Raw genomic sequence first — 19302 nt, 5'->3', positions numbered from 1 at the left:
TTTTGTTCCTGGATGTCTGGTTCACCTTAGTGTGCAGATGTGGTGCTGGAAGCACCTGGTGGAAACACAAGAGCTTTTTTGCATGCAGGAGACTTGGCGCATCACTGCCCTCACCACCCTCCATGTTTTGCAGCAACTGCTGAACAAAGCATAGAGTTCAAATGCAAGGGAATATTTTCTTTTTACAGAAAAAAAAAAACAAATAAAAACAAACTAACAAAATATTAACAACAAATGTTATACCAAGAATACTCTGGTTTCTCATCAGCCTTTCCAGTTTGAGTCATCTTAGTGTCATGCACTGTGCTGCCTCATGCTTGCTTCCTCCAGCCTCACCTTCTTCTGCAGAACCCAGATGTGACCACAGCCTTTTAGCCACGTGCTACTTAAGACTCCCTAACAGAGGAAGTACAGCTGCCACAATGGATTAGTGGAGACTTATTTTTCAGTGCTGCCACTGATCCAGTCCCATACTGGCATTCTGTTGCACAGTGGTTTGGCAAATGTATTTATCAAGAGGCAAAAGCTACACTAAGAAGAGGGACTTTTTTGCCTTCTCTCCCATGCAGTTTGTTCCTGTGAGTTAACACTGGGTTTGTCATCTCTTGCTCTTTCCCCCTTCAGTACTGTCCAGGTTAAGACTTTTGAGCCAGTAAGGTTGTTAATTTAATTTTCCCATCCATAGAAGCAGTGAGGCAGGTCCCGCAGTCCATGGCTGTGCTCCAATCCACTGTGACAACAGGAGCTCGGTGTCCTCCCAGGGAAAGGCAGCTCTCCAGAACCTTCTCCTCACCATTTAACTAAAAGGAAAGAAAATATAAGATTTTAAGGAGATACATTTCTGTGGGGGCAATGCATCTGACAAGACAAACCAAAGCCTGATAGAGACTCTGTATCTCTAAGAGCGTGCAGAAAGCATGCTAAGTAAGCAGAAAATCAGAGAGATACTAAGATATGTATAGCACACACGGGAAAGGAAGCTTCCAGTCTCACTACAGAAGCATGTGCTCTCCAGCAGCTCAACTTTTGACATCAACTGAACTGCAGTAATTGAACAAGGCAGGCTAAGAGCATACACTGATGAGAAGCAAATAAGCCTAAGCTATAGCTCATGTTAGTTCAGGTGCTCTGAGTGCCCCAGATGCAAAGTAAAACTTCCATCTAATCTGCCTTGCAAGTGCATGGGCATGTGATAAGTAACACTTGTTAATGAAGCACAGAAATTTGGGCACTCAGAACCATTCAGCCTTACCCTTTGTTTAATTTCAGTACATAGTAAGGAACAAGGATCAGGCTGGGTCTAACGTAGAATCAGCAGGCACAGAAGGCAGATTGAACATGAGCACCAGTCAACAATCATACATTTTGCATTGAACTGGCATGCATCCATACATTAAAAAAGTAATTAAAACTTTGTCCTAGTCACTTGGACACTAAAAGCTAGGCTTTAAGAAAGAGCACAAATACTCCAGCTGTAGGACCCAAACACTTGCTGTACACTCACTACACACTGCTAAAATGCACACTGTGTGAAACTGAGCAGCAGCTTTGACAGAGTCAGGATGGGTATGTGCTGCTTAAAAACTTCCAGTGGCTGCTGTTGCACCCCTGTAATTAACAGAAGTTTGTATGGATATTTAAGAGTAGTCCCCATTACTTTTCAGACTTACCTTAAAAATTACTCCCCCAGTAGAAGAACATGTCAACATGTAATTGCCCTCAGAGTCAAAAGCAAAAAGCCGCCCTCGTGGGAACTGGACTTGCTTGTAGCCACTGTACCCAGACAGAATGAAAGGACCTGTAGCTTCCCTGGGAAGGTCATACTCAGACACCTTCAAACCACTTTTATGGATGTTCCACTGAATAAACTAGAATGAGAGAAAGATAGGAGAAAAGCCTATAATGAAATTAACTGGGATGCAAGTGCAGTTGCCTTTTTTCGCTTTTAAGCAAAATAGTGGGTGTTCCTCAATAGAAGATGGCATTCTTGATATCTCTACCTAAGTGGCTATATTATTAAAACACAGGCTGCAAAGGCTGTGACACTGCCTTCTATCCAGGCAAAGATAGGCACCTGCCTTCCTCAAGCACTACTGCCTATGTGTCTTTCCACACTGCGTGCAGTACTCTGGTGAGAATTTGCTTTACTCCTCAGCCAAGGTCCCTCTCTGAGCCACACCTCTCTCTACTGCTGAAGACTATGGAACTGCAGAAATTGAAGTGTTTATTATAAACAATAATAAAAATTGCAATAACAATTATAAAGGGAGCTGCTGACAAGATTTATGCAAAGTGGTCAAGGATATGCCTCCCTGTGAATCCCAAATCTCAAATGTGGTCATCTCAGGGGCAGAGAAAGGTCATCCTCACATGGACTGTCTAGGAAAAGGATGTCACCAACAAAAGGATTTGCACACAAGGTCAAAGACAGCTCCAACTATGAACACATTTTTCAGCCACTCTCTCTGCAGATTACCTGGAGCAGGGTGGTACTGCACACCTAAGACTGCAGTTAGCAGCCCACATTTCATCCAGAATCTGAGCATATTTTTACAATTGTCCCCACTATATGGAGAAGACTCCAGAAGTAACCTCTCTGCCAGCTGAGCAGTAGGAGGTCATCCCCAGCCTACCTTGCCATCCTCTCCTATGCTGTAGACTGTGTTCTCATCATAGCTGAACTCCACGGAGTAGACTTCCCCATCGTGTGCCTTCCAGCTCATGGCGCACCCGTGCTGCTGCATATCTGAGGGGAGAGCAGTACTGAGCACTCCTCCTACTCACACAGAGCTGAGGTGCAGAGAGGGAGGCCTTTTATGTTCCTCAGGTCTCTGTGCCAGCCCTCCAAACCAGTCCCAGCACCCTGTGCCTATACTCCTGCTGTCACTTTGGCCACAAAAATCATTGTCTATAACTACTGGACTTTACAGGGCTGCTCATACACTCACTGACAACTGCAGGCATTTTGCATCCAAGCACCACTGGCCCTCCTCCTCCCCCTGTGATCCTGCCCATCCTCCCACCTGCTGACAGATCTATCCTCCCAAAGACCTGGGACTGCAGCCTCCACTTGCACCAGAGGCAGATTCCCCATTCAAAGGTAGGAGGCCTGAGTTGCCTTTATAGAAGGTTCAAGAGAACAAAAACCTGAGAAACACAAATTGCTCCCAAAAGGAGGACTGATGTGAAGCCCTTGCATTTAAATGGAAGGTCTCACATTAATTGCTTTCCTCACAACTCAGCCTCTAGTGGTACTGCTCTCTGGCACAGCACAAGACCACATGGCTTAAGAGCAAATTCACTCTCCTCTTCAGCAGGAGAGAAACAACGAATCCAGCAGCACTACCAGGGTCTCCAGCCAATGTACTCCAGGAAAAGTCTATGTCAATTCACTCCTGAGAGCTCCTGTGGAGACAACAGCTTCCACCTTGGTCTCCAAGCATATCCTAATGCTGCCTCCCTGCTATAGGCAGCCAGCTGAGGACTAGGGACCACCTCACTACTCAGTTTCACAGAAATATTTAAGTTAGAAAAGACCTCCAAAATAATCAAGCCCAACTTTAACACTGCCAACTGCACCACTAAACTACACTCCTAAGTGCCACATCTGTAACATCTTTTAAATACTTCGAGGGATGGTGATTCCAGCACTTTCTTGGGTAGCCTGCTCCAATGCTTGGCAATCCCTTTGGTGACAGAAGTTTCCCTAATATCCTATCTAAACCTCCCTCAATGCTGCTTGAGACTGTTTCCTCCCATCTGATCCCTTGTTACCTGGGAGAAGAGACTGACCAACACCTGGCTACAATCTCCTTTCAGGTTCTTGTAGAAAGCAGTAGCGTGTCCCCTCAGTCTCCTTTTCCCTAAGCTAAAGAACCCCAGCTCCTGCAGCCACTCCTTATGTGCTCCAGACCCTTTACCAGCTTTAGTTTTGTTCTTTGGACATGCTCCAGCCTCACAATGTCTTTCATGTAGTGAGGGCCCCAAAACCCAACATGCTGTTTGAGATGCAACCTCAGCAGTGCCAGAAGCAGGGGGACAATCCCTTCCCTCATCCTGCTGGCCACACTATTTGTGATCCAAGCCCAGATGCAAGTCTTGGCCACCTCAGAGCTGGCTACCAACCAACACCCCCAGGTCCCTTTGCACTGTACCGAAGAGACGAACAATCCCATCTGCAGCCCCGGTGACCAACAGGTTGCCATTGTGGTTGAAGGCTGTGCAGTTAATGGCAATGGGCTCAGGCTCCAGGGAGAACTGCAGCTGGAAGGGAAAATCTGCATTAATGCTGAGAAATGGAGCTGGAGGTGCTGAAGAGCTGAACTCCAGGGGAAGGAAGAAAGAAAATGGTATTTAGCAACAAGAACTCTGGTTTGGAGCCCTACACCTCTAATGACTACAGACTTCAAGGTCTGGCAGCAGCATTGTACTGTGACACTAAACCAGCAATTCACCTCAGCCAAGCCACAGCTTTCTTGGCCATGGCCTCAAGGTTGCAAAACCAGCTTCTGGCAGGCATTAGCTTGAGTATGTTGCTTTCTCCTACATGTCAGGGACAGCACTTCACTTAAAAACAGGGAAGGCAAGGAAAACAGCAGCAACGAAAACCTTTCAGTACAGCTCAACTGGAGAAAGCCTTAGCAAAGCGTCATTCAATCCACTTGGGATATTTCCAGTCACAAACTCTGCAGCCAGGATAGAAACAAGGCCATGGACTATTCTGAAGAATTCCTCAGAAAAATCCCAACACACCAATAAAATAAAAAAACTTCACCCAATCCAGCAGCTACTTACATTATTTATTTTTATCCTGAATGTGACAGAGGGGAAAGGAGGAAGGAGGAAAAAGAAGGGTGTTGAAAAGAAAGTCAGCATAATTTAGAAAGAGGGCTCCTAGACATTGAAACAGAAGACACTCATTCTCAGCAAGCAGACTGAGAAAGGAAAGAAACCCAGCAAGTACCTGCTGTTTCATTGTTTTAGTGTCCCACAGTAGCAGCTTCCCAGGAACTTGGTTCATGCTTTTGCCCCCAGAGTTGATTACTGAGAAGTCAATGTGGGAGACAGGGCTCTGGGCTGCTGCAGAGCAGACAAAGGAGGCACCACTTGGGCTGCAGGCAAGCGAGAGGATCCTGAAACACAGGCACATGGTCTCAATCACCTCTCTCCTGCAGCTGCCTCAAGCAAAACACTCACCTACGAGCTCTCCCATTAAGAGTCTGCAAGACAGGGTGCACTGTAAAGCAGGGCAGATTCATCTGCTTAGTTTTTGAGTGTCTCTCATTTACCTAAACAGTTTTACACTGCTCAGGCAGGGACTGCCCTCTAGATGAAGGCTGAATAGTCCTGCAGTTGCAGAAAAGCAGCAGGAACATTAAGATGTTTACTATTAAAACCAACATCATTTATTTATATACAAAAATCAGTATTCCAGAGTTACCTGGGCATGTCTTCATCAATGCTGATTTCACAGAGATTCTTCTTTGCTTCTGTGTCATAAAGACGAACTGTCCCAACCCCACTGCCAAGCAACAACTTGAAACCAGCAAGGAAGCAGATGGAAAAAGTGTGAGTGAGCAGTACAATGATGCTGGCCAACAACCACCAAGACTTAGTAATTTTTTTTCTATTTATGCATTCAGACTAAATATAATATTACTCCATTATGGTACATCCTGTCTTCCTGTGCAATCACACAGTGGGACTACCCCAAAGCCACAGAAGTCAGAGTAAAAATCCTGCTTCCCAGTGAGAAAAAGATCTAACAGGCACCAAGGTGGCATAAACACCACTTTTTAGATCATGGCTCAACCCTATGGGATGCAAAACATGTATGGAGTCTCAATGTCTAGGGGTCCAAGTAAAGAGAAGCTTAAGATTATTAACTGTGCGCTAAAGAGAAATTCAAGCAGAAGCCAACTCCTTTCACCCATCGGAGGATGAAATCATCCAGAAGAGCTCACACATGCTTTATCAGTAGTGTTACAATTTCAATGAAAATTTAAGTAATGAAGAGATGCATTATAAAAGAAAATTGAGCAAGCCATATCTTTGTCACTTCAGTGCCTAATTTGCTGGAATCCTTCTGTTAGCAAGAAGGAAATTAATTCCACAAAGCAGAAGAAAAATGATCAGAACAAACAAAGTGCAACAACTGCATCAACAACTTGCTTTCTAAAAGCCAAAGAAGAGACAAGCTTTAGCACCAGCTCTTCACAGGTGGCATTTTGGGGTTAGCAAACCACACACTGTCAGTGCCAAAATGCAAAAAATACTGCCTCATTTGCAGACCAGCCTTCTCATAGAGCCCTGCATCTGCCAAGGGAGGCCATGAAACACTAGAAACAGTTCAAGGACTCAAAGGAATGTGTATCATTTAAGGCTCCTCTCTAGTAACAGAACTAGAGAAAAAGGGCTATAGGAAACATTTAAACTTCCATGTTATTTAAACAAGATCCAAGCTCCTCATGCACACACAAACCCCCAGCTCTTAAGTCACCAGTCTAGAACTGGCCATGGAGCTTTTTTCACACTTTTTTATGCACAAGTAAAATGCCATCCCCACAACCCTGTTTCCCCTTCTCTGCTGCTGGCTCAGAGTACGAGTAAAGGTCCACAGCTCTCTGCTGCAGGCCTCCCACAGGCTGTTGCACTTAGTTGCCTCTGCCTGTTTACAAGTTGCTGAGTGATCTGTGTGAAGACAGGCATTTCTCTCAAAGGCACTGCTTCTATCCTGCAGCTGTACCCACACTGCACTCCAGAATTTCTGTTTCAGGGCAAGCAGTGGTGAACTCCTTACTCAATACAAAGCATACACTCCCCATTCAAGCTCTTTTTAGACCCTGGAGGCTTTGGTTCCCTGTGGAAATTAACTGCTGCCCCAACATGCAACATGTTGCAGCATGGCCCCAAATCATCTGCTGCACTTCCACACACAGACTACTCACCAGCCGATCACGCTTGGTGGCCCATTCCAGGGACAGCAATGGAGATTTGGAAATGGATGAAGCTTTTGTTTGCATTATGGGGTTAAAAGACCAGACTTTGATGACCCCATCCACATCCAAGCTGGCCACCCTCCGTCCAGAACAATCAACCCTGTGTGTAGAATGAAACTGATGGGATATTCTTCTCCCTCAAATTCTTAGATGTAACCCACTAATCCTTCCTTTCCTGGCCACACACCAGTTCCTTGTGCAAGAATTTGAACTTCTTTGCACTACTTCCTGCTCACTTCACAGTAACTGGCACAACAAAGCACACTAAGCTCCAGACATAAAGCATAATGCCCTTAAAAAATACCTGCTTTCCAAGAGACTTTCCTCCTGGCTAGCATTGCCCAATCACAAATATCTCTGTTCAAAAATCTTTGTCCTTTCTCACATGTAGCACAAGCTACATGCTATTTTCAGTCACACCAACCTGACTGCCCAGCAACTGAGAGTACATATCCAATGTGCTGGACAGAACAGAGGCTGGCAGAAAGAGGGCAGACACAGCTGATCCTTCTGCAGAGGCTGCTACGGGACAGCCCTCCCCGGCAGTGCCTTACCTGCAGTACATGATGGATGAGTGGTGCTCCCCATACTCCTCCTGGCTCAGGACGATGAAAGGCTGCTCCTGCCGGACCCCCACAGCCTCTGCACTGCTGCCAGGCGTTCTGGCTGAAGTCTCTGTTTGCTCAGCATGCAGCTCTGAGCATGGTTCTGCCTCAGCTGTGTTAGTATCTGTTTTCTTCTCAGCACTTTGGCCCTGAAGGAAGAAATCCTGTGTGAAATACAAGGAAGCGGCTCCATATCAAGCTCCTCAGCTACCCCAGGCTGCTCGGAGAAAAAAAGAAAAGAAGCTGCAACAAAACAGAAGCACTGTCAGCCCAACACTCCTTCTGCCAGAGACCTTTCTGAGTACAAGGACCATGTGTTGCACAACTGCACTATTTAATATGATCTGCTTAGTTGCTGAGTCCCTTATATCCCCCTCCATGTGCCAGCTATATACTTTCCTGTAAGAATGAAAAGAACTGCAACATTTCTAGCATACCTCAGCCAATATCAGAGGCCCATTTACATGCTATCAGAGCTCAGATTCACAAGAAAATCAACATATTTCAAGGAATTCTTGCATTCAGCAATATAAGTTAGGTCTGTATAATATGCAGTTCAGCAAACCTGCACAAAAGCTTGGCTCTCAAGCTCCAGTGGATGGATTATCCTCATCTGCCAGAGGTTTAGACTGTGCACACTGCAGTCACCACTGCAGCCAATTGACTGATGACAACAGTAGAGCTGACACATGAGTCCAAAAGCTTAAAACCCAATTTTACAGGGCAGACAGAACAAATGGAGTTTTAGGAAGTGACGGTATCTGAACGAGACAAGATCTGCACTGCAGAAATACTTGGAAGCAGCTTAGTCTTTCCTTGCCACCAGAAGTTGAACAAGAAGCAGATACAGCACATAAGGTGGTAAACCATCTGCTAGCATTCTTTTGATAAACCATCCTCTGAAAGCTGTGTCCCCAAAATGGCATTGGTATTGATGGTTATGAATTCCTGTTCTGTAACACATGCTTGCCTAATTTACAGTAGCTTCTCATCAGGACCAATGGACCAAGCCCTGCATAATCAAATCATCTGAAATCACAGAGCTGGATTAGACTGGGAAATAAATCCAAGAATTATTCTCCTACTTAATGTGGCATGGTAACAACCAGTTAATGGCACTCACGTGACAGAAAACCTTTCAGTTTCCTTTTTGTTCACATGCTTTGAGTACAAGAGAAAGTTAAAGAGTATCAAGCTTCCCCAAGAGCACAAGGACCAATCTTCACACATCCCAAAAATCACTGCATTAACGTGGAACATTCTAGAAAAAGGGAAGTGAAAGGAAACTTACCAAGAAATTGGGCTTTGCAATTTTCCAACCAATACTAAAAGTGTTTTAGATGAACCATGAATAAAAAAGTTCTCTCAAGGCCTTGAATGCTGAGTGATAGAGTAACATCTCTTTAACCAGCACTCCCACACACAGAACAGCCACAAAGGGCCAAAGGGCAACAGTCCCTCAGCACTGTTTCTCCACGAGGCAGAATGTCTCATACAGACAAAATAACAAGGGCTGAGATGTTGCCTGTGCTCTGCACTTTTTGACAACATGGCTGCTGAAAGCCAGGCAACACACAGGTGAACAGAAGCAATGTGCTGATCTTCAGCAGTTAAAATCCAGGACACAGTTTTATCATTTCATTAGATTTTAAAGCAGGGCATACCCCCAGGCAAAACTGCAACAGTAAAGTACAAAAAACTCCAAAAAGTAAATGTTGTTAGGAAAGCAAGTTCCATTCCTACCCAGGAAAATTTTATATTAGTTTTTATTGTCCTACACAGGGCCTGTACAAATCAGCATAAGAACCTACAGGAAGAGAACTCACTTTGGCTGGATGAGTGAGCCAAGTTTATTACCACCGAGGAATGGGGATTTTAACAAGGTATTTGAACACAACCATTGAAAGCAAATGAAACCTTAATGAAACCTCAGGACCAGGCTGTTGAAAAACACAGAGACAAAAGAATTCTTCTTCCACCTGAAATGCCAATACTGATTAACTTCCAGGGACACAGAAATAAACCAAGCGCAGGAGTTGGATTAACTACAAACATTAACCTTTGATACAGTTATTGCTGACTAGCAATTCCAAAGCTTAAAGGAAATACTTGCACTTGTTTTACCACTTAGTTTTACAGAAATGCAAGCCTTCTGCCTCCCAGCCCTGCAGTGCTGTCCAGTACCTGGAAGGTCCCTTTTGACAACAGTTCTTTCCTTTCTTTCCCGTGCTCTTGCAAGCGCTTCTGCCGCTGCTGCAGGGAACTGGACTCGCCTGCCACCAAACCACTGAAGTGGCTCTTCCCATCCTTAGAGCTCACAGCTCCTTCTTTTCCTTTGGCACTCTGGAAAGCAGAGAAGTGACTGGGCAAAGTTATGCTTCTATAGGCTGTAGAACAAAGAGCAAAAGAAGCAGCAAAGCAACCAAGCACCTGCAAGAACTCCCCAAGCTCTTAGATAACAACAGCTGTTCTTGTGCTGCATTCAGGCCCAGCACACATTTGCAAGGCAGGAAAGGACATTTAATTTTACAGGTGGAAGCAGAAGCTTGGAGCAGTGCCATGTTGCAAGTTAATTCCTTGGAGACTGAGCAGCTTTGAGTTGAGAATTACCTGGTGATTTGTTGGTTCTTTCTTCCCTAGCAGCATACTGCTAGCCTGCATTGGAGAAGCCCCACTTGAATGGACTGGTCTGGAAGGGCCCTTTTTACTTTGGGAGAGGAAGGAGGACAGAAAGCCTCCCCGGGACTGAAGAGAATGTGCTGTACTCCTCTGGTTGCAGGTCATATCACTAATGAAAAACACAAAACACCACCAAATGGGGTATGAAAGTGTAGCAAAGCAACCTGCCCAAAGACCACCCAGTTGAGGGAAGTGGCAGCTGTTTGAACCACTGCAAGACAGATGTTCATTTGCAAGCCACTGCACCACTATGCACTAAAACCCTATTTGAAAATATCCTGCTAGTGCCTGAAGCAGGTCATTACAGTTACTGTAACCAAAAGCTCACTTCTCAGAGATGCCACTGAGACAGTGAGCTCAAACTGTTGCTGAATCCCCTTTAGAGCCACCTAAAACTCCTTCCACTCTATCTGGCTTGTTTAGAAAGACCCTAAGGGAAAGGCAGGGGAATTCAGATTTCTGTAGGATTTATTCAGATGGGATTCCCAATTCATAGCATAAAACAGACCTACTTTGAGAGACATTCAGCATCCAATATTTCACTGAACACCCTTTGATAAACAGCAAGTTATGTTCAACAATTTTATGGCACAAGCCTTCAATCTCTTAAAATCCAGACCCAAAGAAAATAAGAGAGCTACAGCCCATTTGTATGATTATAAACACCTCCCTTCTCAGTCCACAATGCCAAGAGCAGCAGCTGCTTCCCAGAACACAACTGTCTGACCTCACTCTGCTACAGCTTCCTCTGAGAGCAGAGCAGCAGCAAGGACAAGGGGAATACAATGATCTTCCTATCCACTCAGCAAGGATGGAACTATTCTACCAAAGCTGGGCTTTGGTAGAAGACACGAAAATAAGCAACTGAACTGGTTCCCAGACTAAGAGATAAGCTGCACATGCAAGAAATGCCACTTCTTAGGCAAGTTTTTCTAATTCAAATGGAGAAAAATAAATACAGGAATAAATTACCCCATCCCTCATGTCACACTCCTCCATACATGCAGATAGCATCAGGGCTTTCCACATAGTTAAAAAAAACATATCACAAGCTTAACTCTGCAGCCTGTACTGTGCAAAGACTGCAGAGCTGTCACCAAGATACTTCAATTAACACTTAAGTCTACCTAATAAGACAAATTTTAAATTAAAACATTTTGTGTGTAGTACCTGCTACAATTTCTATCTGTCACTGGCAACAGGATAATTTAATCAATCTTATTCCTGTCCTGTACTGGAGTAAAAAAATAACAGTTAGAGAAGCTGTATCACTGTGTATGTTGCCTAATTTCCAGAGATAGGCACAAAATAGATGTAGCCATAAAACACACTTTTAACTGCAGCAAGTTCATGAGGAAATCTGTGCATAACTGGGCCTCACAGAAGAGAAGCTCTTTGTCCCTTGACTTTACAAAAGCAAGAAAACATCCCGGTGTAACAAGAATCCCTTTGGGTCATACAGTAACAGTATCTACAAAACAACACAGGGCCTTCACCTATGGCACTGCAGGCACTCAAGTAAATTGGAATCAAAAGCCAATCCACTTCACTTGAGCAATACTGCAGGCACTGCACTGCTGCCAGTGCCCTAGATGCCCAGAACACCTCAGTGCAATGCTGACAGCAGAGCAGAATCACTTCCATGTGTGCTTGGGCTCTCACTGGTTTGCAGGAACCTCCCACAAGATGGGAGAGATACCTGTCATGAATTCCATTAAACCTACTTAGTCTGCCTGGATGTCTTTCTGCATTGAATCCCAGGGCAGGGGACATGGAAATGACCCTCCAGGAACCTCCCTGACCCAACAAAAGCAGCAGAGCCTGTCCCCAGCTCTTCTCCTGCAGGCACTCACAGCTCAGAGTCCCCCAGTCGATCCATGTTGGCCACATATGCAGGCAACTTGTGATGCAGAACTGTTTGCTCCACCTCCAGTTCCTCTTTCTTCATGCGGGAGGATTCAGCCTGCAGAGCAAACAGCTAGGACAGGAGAAAAGAGCCAAGTAAACACAGGGTCGCTGAGATTCACCTCCTTCCCACTCACTGGAGTTGTTTACTCCTTTTATTTCAACAGCTCTAGAAGGGCGGGGAAGGAAAAAAGTTGCTCTGACTGGCTGAGCACCACATTAGTCCAATTAGTCAAAACAATCAGTACTTCAGGCCCATGAAACCGGAGCCTACTTAGAACCCTTCATTCCTCTCCTGGGGCTGGCTGTGGGGACATCAGTGGTGCTGGGAAACAGGAGCTGGGCAGGGCAGAGCTCACCAGGCCCCCTCCATGCAGGCAGTTTGAGGCAGGGCAGGGCAGGCACGGAGCCTAGAAGGAAATCTCCTTCCCACAGCCAAGGGCTTGCTGGACTGGCAGGGTGCACCAAGGTCAGTGAAACCAGGTCACCCTGAAATCCAGCTCCATACCCTGTGCAACTCCTTCCCAAGCATGATAGTGAGATTTATCTCCACATTGTGGAGAAAGAAAATCATCTCTTTTTCCCTTTAGTAGAGAGGAACCTCAGGATGCAGCTTTCTGGAACAGATGTGGTTTATGCCTGTGACTCTTACACAAAGAGTTCCTCAGGCTTTTCTGTTTCTGTATGTTTGTTTTTCAGATATATTTCTTTTTCTTTTTAACACATTATTTAAGGAAAGAAAATACAGGAAGAAAAATGAGCTTTAGAAATCTTAGCTTGCTATTTATGTATTTGCATTGTTTCAGAAGCATAAAACAGAGTCACTACTTAATTTCAGCTAGCGTAAAATTCAGTATTTATTGACATCCTTTTTTAAAACCTGTATTCTAGAGGTAGCTGGTTCCCCCTCTGACCTGAGGAGTTGACTAAAAGGGAAAGTCTAGTTTTATTCTGTCAATTTGTCAGAAAACTTTAATCCAGACTGCAAATGATATCAGCCAACATGCAAAACACAAACAATAGGTTTATTCCGACTAAAAGTAAGTAATAAAAAATTTGAGGAAATGAAAGAGCTCTATTGCATCTTCTGTCCCTACTCACTGACCATCTTTGCAGAACCCTCCTGTCAATGTTTAACTGACCTTCTAACTCCATACAGTACAGAGTGACAAATCTTGGGGTTTTTCCCAAGAAATGCCTCCTTTTTGAAAGCAATTATTCTATTTAACTTCTATCTCTAGGACAGTGTTGAACAGCTATTAAAACAGTACAAACAGGAAACACAATATACAACAATGTTTTTTAACACAGGAGGTATAAAGCACAAACTTTACTGAAGTATTTATACAGAAAGAGCTTTTCTTGGTATGTTTGAGGAAGTGAAATTAAAGTTCTGCTTACATGAATAAGCCTTCCTACTTGTATGTGATCATCCACATGTGATCTATAGTTTAGAAAGTTCTTAAACTGAAGATTTCACAGATTTCTCTAACAGAAGTTATACATGGAAATGACTGACCCATGTTACACCCTCCTTTCCCTAAGTATCTGCTGATGATACTGTCAAACACAAGACATGGAGCTGGGCAACATTTTGTCTGAGCTAATGGACCCTTCTTATGGTTTACTGTAAGATCTAGAGTTGGGAAACAGACACTCACAACATTTCCATTAGTTGGTCCAAATTGCTTTAAGTACATATCAAACATGGTGAAGGGGCCATTTCAGAAGTAACAGTTTCTGTCTCTTTGCCTGAATTTACTACCCATTTCTATTGCTTCTATTTCTCTATCGGCTAAAATCTGGAAGTGACTGAATACTATTCACAAAATCAGCCACAATTCCTTTCCAACCCATTCTATAACTCTACGACACATATCCCTAACCTGCTACCAGTTTCACTTTGTTTTAACTTTGCAGTGTAACAGAAAACAAGTTTGTATAGTATTCAGTCACCTGTCAGACAGCACAGGGAGGAGAGACAATCGCCTCCAGCAGAGGGACAGGAATATCCTAAACACACATTTCACAATATGATCACAACCCTAAGTTTACTGGAAATAATTGAAAGATAAATCAAAATAAAACAAAAGACTTAAAGAATCTGCCTTAGAATAACTGCACCAAACAAAACAGTTACAATGTTCTCAAATGGATGGAATCAACTTTACAAAACTCACATCACACAGTCAGCAGCTAAAGAGTGATCTCAGTTCTGACCTTATGTCGCAACGATTCATTTTCTTCTTGTATGAGACTGGTCCTGAGACATTCAGCTTCAAAGTTCAGTATGACTGGAACTGGTATGCAATGTTAAAGAAAATCGAGGTGATAACTTGTGTGCACCTTGCTTAATCCTAAAAGCCAGCACTCCATACTGGCCACTTATCTGTAAAAACAAAGCTGCCCAGTCCATACAATTAGCAAAAAATATGTGCACAACCAGAAGATTAGCAACAGCTTAAGTAATTAAGTCAACTTTTTACTTTGCTGCGGCACAAACTATTTCATGTGGACTTTGCAAGGATTTTTAGATTGTTTATTTTTAGAGTCAGAAGTGCAGGGCAAGACAAGTTCTATTACTGCTTTACTGTACACTGAACGGTTCAAGATGAGCTGAATTCCAGCTGCAGCATAAGCCTGCCCATCACCAAACAAGACAGAACTCTCTAGCATGGGGCTAAAAACTTATTCCTGCCAAAAATCTACTGCTCTATTATAATGAGCTGTTACTAGGCAATATTGTGAACATAATGTACCCAAGGAAGGATCTAACAGCAGATGCCAGTACAGTTATGGATATGACCCAAGGCTGTATGACTGTTTTGTACTATGTCAAGCAAAGAGCAAAACCATTTCAGAACAAGATGTGCACAAGATTTCTAGTCACTAGCATGGGGATGATTCAGCATCAGCAACAACCACAATTGTTTTGCCCAGGGAATACCACATATCATCAGATAATTGAGCAGTAACTATTCCAACATCCTCTGGTAAACACCAACTTTCTATTAAGTCTTGGCTGTAAAAAATCACCTGAAAGCAGGAAGTTCCATAGTACTATATCCTTGGCATAAGTGATCGAAGTGTAACACCAGGGCAAGGGAGATGTAACTATTAGTTGCAAAGAAGGATATGCATGCACTGAAATAAGACGCTCAGGAAGTTGTGCAGAGACACGATGAAGGTATCTGCCCACTGCCGTGAGAAATAGGTAGCAAAGGTGGGGTTGGAGTCTGGAGCAGGGAGGAAGGGCAGGACAAACCAATCCTTCCACTCTGCCTGGTTCTGGAGCTCGGAGGCCTGCTTGAGGAAAAACTCCTGCGCCTTGTCATTGCGGCCATTCTGAAACACAGCAAGAAGAACAGGGCTCACACTCCGGTAATACCACCAGATTAGGTTGAGGAACATTTGCTTTTTGTTATGAACACAACTATTTTCACCACCCTGACACAACAAGTGGTTAGTTATAGATTCACCAGGAAACAAAAGAATCCCAAATATGGTAGGAGAAGCTCACAAATGTACTTAATCCAAAAGACTTCTTTTTAGTCACCACAATCCTATTTAAAGGCTGAGACTAATCGAACCAAACACACTGATTTCAGTTAAACCAGTGCAGAGTGCACTGACATGAGCATTCATATACAGGACCAAAGTATAATTCAAATTGCTACAGCAGATGCAGCTTGAAAGGGTTTCCAACTGACACATTATTCAGACAGGACTGTCACACCTCAGGGTTAAGCACATGGCAAAACCAACCATGAAAAAGCACACTTCTAGTAAGATGTATTAGATTTTGACTCCTCCACTAACACCTCGATCTCCAGTCAGGGAATGGAACCAAGAAGAATCAAGGGGAGAATATACATTTCTTTCCAGGGTTTGAACAGAAAAAATCTCTTTCATTTTAAGCTCACACATGATTTTCTGTTCTATTCACAGCAAGCAAAAAGACATTCATTTTCTCTTCCACATTTCCTTGTTCCAGTTTGAACCTTGTGTTCTCTGCCAGTATCTAAGTTAACTGAGCAGGACTGAGCTAGCAGTACTGTTACCCTTTCTGAGGGAAACCTGTCTTTATGTGAGTGTGAATATCTTGCACCCAGCAAACCATGTTTCCCTGTTGCCCGAGTTTCCTTATGCTGCACACAAGCTTGTCATGTGAGTCTGCACCAAACTCCTGATCATGACACATGAACTGCAGGCCTGGCAGAGTCTCACAGAGGCAGTTTATTGCTTTGGCTTCAGAGACCAGGAGCTTTATAAAGTAGCCTAAAAATGAAACCCTACCTGGATGGCATGGACCAGGTAGTATCTGAACAGGCTGGTTTTCAGCTTGTTCACCGTTGGCCGGTACACGTCCTCCAGGCGGCTGAAGAGGCGTCGGTCCAGATAACTCCAGTAATCCCGCAGGGCAGCCAGGTCGTAGCTCTGCACAAACTGCTGCAGCTGCTCCACTATCTTATCCACCTAGAGAGGGCAAAACAGGAGCACTTCACTCATGGGAGGGCTCCTGAGGCACAAGACTTTCTGTAACTTAGTGCTGAGAAGCTTTGACTGTACAATCCTTATGCATTAGCCATTTTCTAATCCTGGAAACACTCTGCATTTTGCATTAGCATTCTTCCACTCTGCAGCACTTTGCAAATGAAGGAAAAAGAAATATGACAGAGCATAGCCAAACAGATTTTGACAGAAATATCACATTCTGTTGAACCCAACTGATGGATTTTTTTGCAAGCAAGCAAAACTTTCCACCTCCTTTAAAAGCCTGTGGAAGACAATAATAAAAAAATAATGTGATTAAACATTTAAAATTCAAGTGCAGCACCTGAAAAAAAAGTATTACTTTTAGACTAAAAGGAATAATACCTGCATTTAGCCAACAGAAAGAGGAAGTCAGTTCTGCTCCATTGCAATTTTTGAAGTACCTTTATCTTTAGTAACATCATCTACTAACAAGGCAAGCATAAAATTTTGCAGAAGAATTTTTTTGTGTCATTATGTCTCTTTGGAAATCATTTCTGCAATATGAATAAGGCAGAATGGTAGTGTGGGAATAGACTTTTTTGTTCAGTGGTTTCTTATGGCCAAGACAGGCATCAGAAAAAGAAAAAACTGCATCCTGTATAAAATTAAACTAAGGCTGTTTAATATGTGGCTTGCTCTCCCCTCATCACTTAGTATCTTAGGACATCCCCAACTTTTATCTCCGTGGCTTCTGGCAGATATAGAAAACTGAAGTTTGTGACTCCAGCAAACCCTTCTTGGACAACAATTCAGATTATGTCACCAGCAAAGTACGGGTGTTTTAAAAAATAAAAGCGACATTAATGATAAAAGTAGCGGTCATATTGCTGGTCAAAGAAAAATCTGACTGTTCAAAGCACGACATTCGAAGCCCAAAACTGTTGCTACAGGAATACGAAACTCACATAATGGACTGAAACTGGATTTTTGAGACTGGCAAATTCTGTGACGAGTTAGTCAAGGCAGCTGGTACTCAAGACATACAAACAAACGAGCGGAGCTGCAAAGCCGCTGGATGAAAATCCCACGACCGAGAAAAGACGCAGGCAAAGGAATGCCTTCCTGCTCTCTCGTTCCGCGGCTCTCCTCCGTTCTTCCCTTCTGGAAGCCGAGGAAGCGCGGGCGGGTCACAGGTCCCCAGCCGGCCGGGCTGCCCAGCGGGGCGGGGCGGCTGCCGGGAGCTGCAGCCCCCGGCTCAAGGCAGGCGAGGGGATGGAGCCGCCGTGCTGCGCTGACGGGCCCTGGAGCCGGGCGGGAGAGGAGCGTTGAGCCCCGCCAGGACCCTGCGCGTCCCTGAGGCGCGGCAGGGCGGCCGGGCGGCTCCGGGATGCGGGGTCCCGCCTGCGGGCCGGCCGGGCCCCGGCGCCCAGCGCAGCGCGGCGGGGAAGCGCGGAGGCTCCGAGGGCTCCCTCCGCCGCCAGGCCCGCTGCCCTCGCCCAGCCCCCGGAGCGCCAAGAGGCGCCCGCGGCCCGCCCGGGGAGCGCGTCCTCCCAGGGGCGCACCCGCGCCCAGCGCCCCGCCGGCAGCGGGGATGCGCTCGCCACTCACCCGGAAACCCTTCTCCCGGTCCGCCTTGATTTCGGCGTCCAGCTGCTTCAGGGCGGCGGTGAAGCCGCGGAAGAGCAGATACTCCCGCACCAGCTCGTCCGTGCGCTCCGCTGCCGCCGCCATGGGGGCCCCGCGGCGCCGCCGGCACCGCCCGCCCACGGCCGGGGCGGGGAGGGGAGGGGAGGAGATGACCCGGCCCAGACCAGCCCCAAGTGGGACTACAACTCCCGGCGTGCCTTGCGCGCCTTTTCCCTGCCCCACTCTCCACCCCGCTGGCGCGTCCAGCCCGCGTTTTTCCCGCCTTTTGATTGGTCGCCGCCGGGCGGCGGCTGCACGCCGATTGGCCGCCCGCCACGTGCGGCTGGTGTTGCTCGGCGCGGGCGGCGGAGGCGCGGCTGCGCTGGGGGCGGGGCGCGGTGATTGACGGACGGGGTGATTGATAGACGGAGCGAGCGGGCCATTCCAGAGGCTCCCGGCGCGGCCCCTCACGGGCTTCCCCCGGCCGGCCCGCGCCTCCCGACCTCCGCCGGAGCAGCAGGGGCGGGCACTCTTACCTCTGGGCTGTGCTTGCGGTCGGTAGCGAGGCAGGGGGCATTAATCCAGTGGAAAGCCGGGAAGGGCTTTCCAGGCGGGCGCCTCAGGCTGTGGCAGGTCTGGCTGGGCCTGGATCTGGCCCTCTCGTGCAAGAGTATGTCTGGTATCGTTGCCCACACCAATGTGTCACAGTTTATTGGGAAAAAAAAAATCTATCTTGTAAAGAAGCCTGTCATTTATCACCAGGGAGCAGAGGAATCTTAGTGCTTTGTGAGGCAAGCCCTGGATTTTTCCATGGAAATGAAACATAAATCATTGTAGGGAAGGGTGTAGGAGATGGGAGGCTGGCTTCAGCTGGGTTGCTGTTAATTGTTAGTGGTGAATTAGGTTTTAGTAAGTACTTAACAGGCAGGTATCTCTCAGGCAAAGAAAATATTTCAAACTCCATGATTTTCTACAGAAAGATAAGCTCTTGTCAGTCAGCCAGATTTTTTTTC

General features: G+C 45.5%; 2 protein-coding genes across 2 annotated transcripts in view; one reads left to right on the top strand and one right to left on the bottom strand.

Moving 5' to 3' along the window:
- Positions 1 to 151: 151 nt before the first annotated feature.
- WDR91 (WD repeat domain 91) lies at positions 152 to 18474 on the bottom strand. The gene is made up of 15 exons (XM_059472173.1): positions 18272 to 18474; positions 16484 to 16663; positions 15326 to 15532; positions 14408 to 14491; positions 12136 to 12260; positions 10214 to 10391; positions 9788 to 9946; positions 7553 to 7752; positions 6948 to 7098; positions 5441 to 5535; positions 4964 to 5132; positions 4155 to 4263; positions 2634 to 2746; positions 1671 to 1868; positions 152 to 800 (listed from the first exon to the last, which is right to left on the bottom strand). The coding sequence occupies exons 1-15, from the start codon at positions 18392 to 18394 to the stop codon at positions 636 to 638; spliced, it is 2256 nt and encodes a 751-aa protein (XP_059328156.1). The 5' UTR covers positions 18395 to 18474; the 3' UTR covers positions 152 to 635.
- STRA8 (stimulated by retinoic acid 8) overlaps positions 18393 to 19302 on the top strand; it is a 15617-nt gene continuing 14707 nt past the window's right edge. The window contains exon 1 of the mRNA XM_059472569.1: positions 18393 to 18626. Coding sequence (XP_059328552.1) covers positions 18393 to 18626 — 234 coding nt within the window. The remainder of the gene's footprint in view (positions 18627 to 19302) is intronic.

The sequence above is a fragment of the Ammospiza nelsoni genome, chromosome 5 (genome assembly GCF_027579445.1).
Source record: "Ammospiza nelsoni isolate bAmmNel1 chromosome 5, bAmmNel1.pri, whole genome shotgun sequence".
In the NCBI taxonomy this organism is placed as follows: domain Eukaryota; kingdom Metazoa; phylum Chordata; class Aves; order Passeriformes; family Passerellidae; genus Ammospiza; species Ammospiza nelsoni.
Note: the sequence above shows the minus strand (reverse complement) of the source record. Positions and strands in the feature narration are given on the sequence as shown.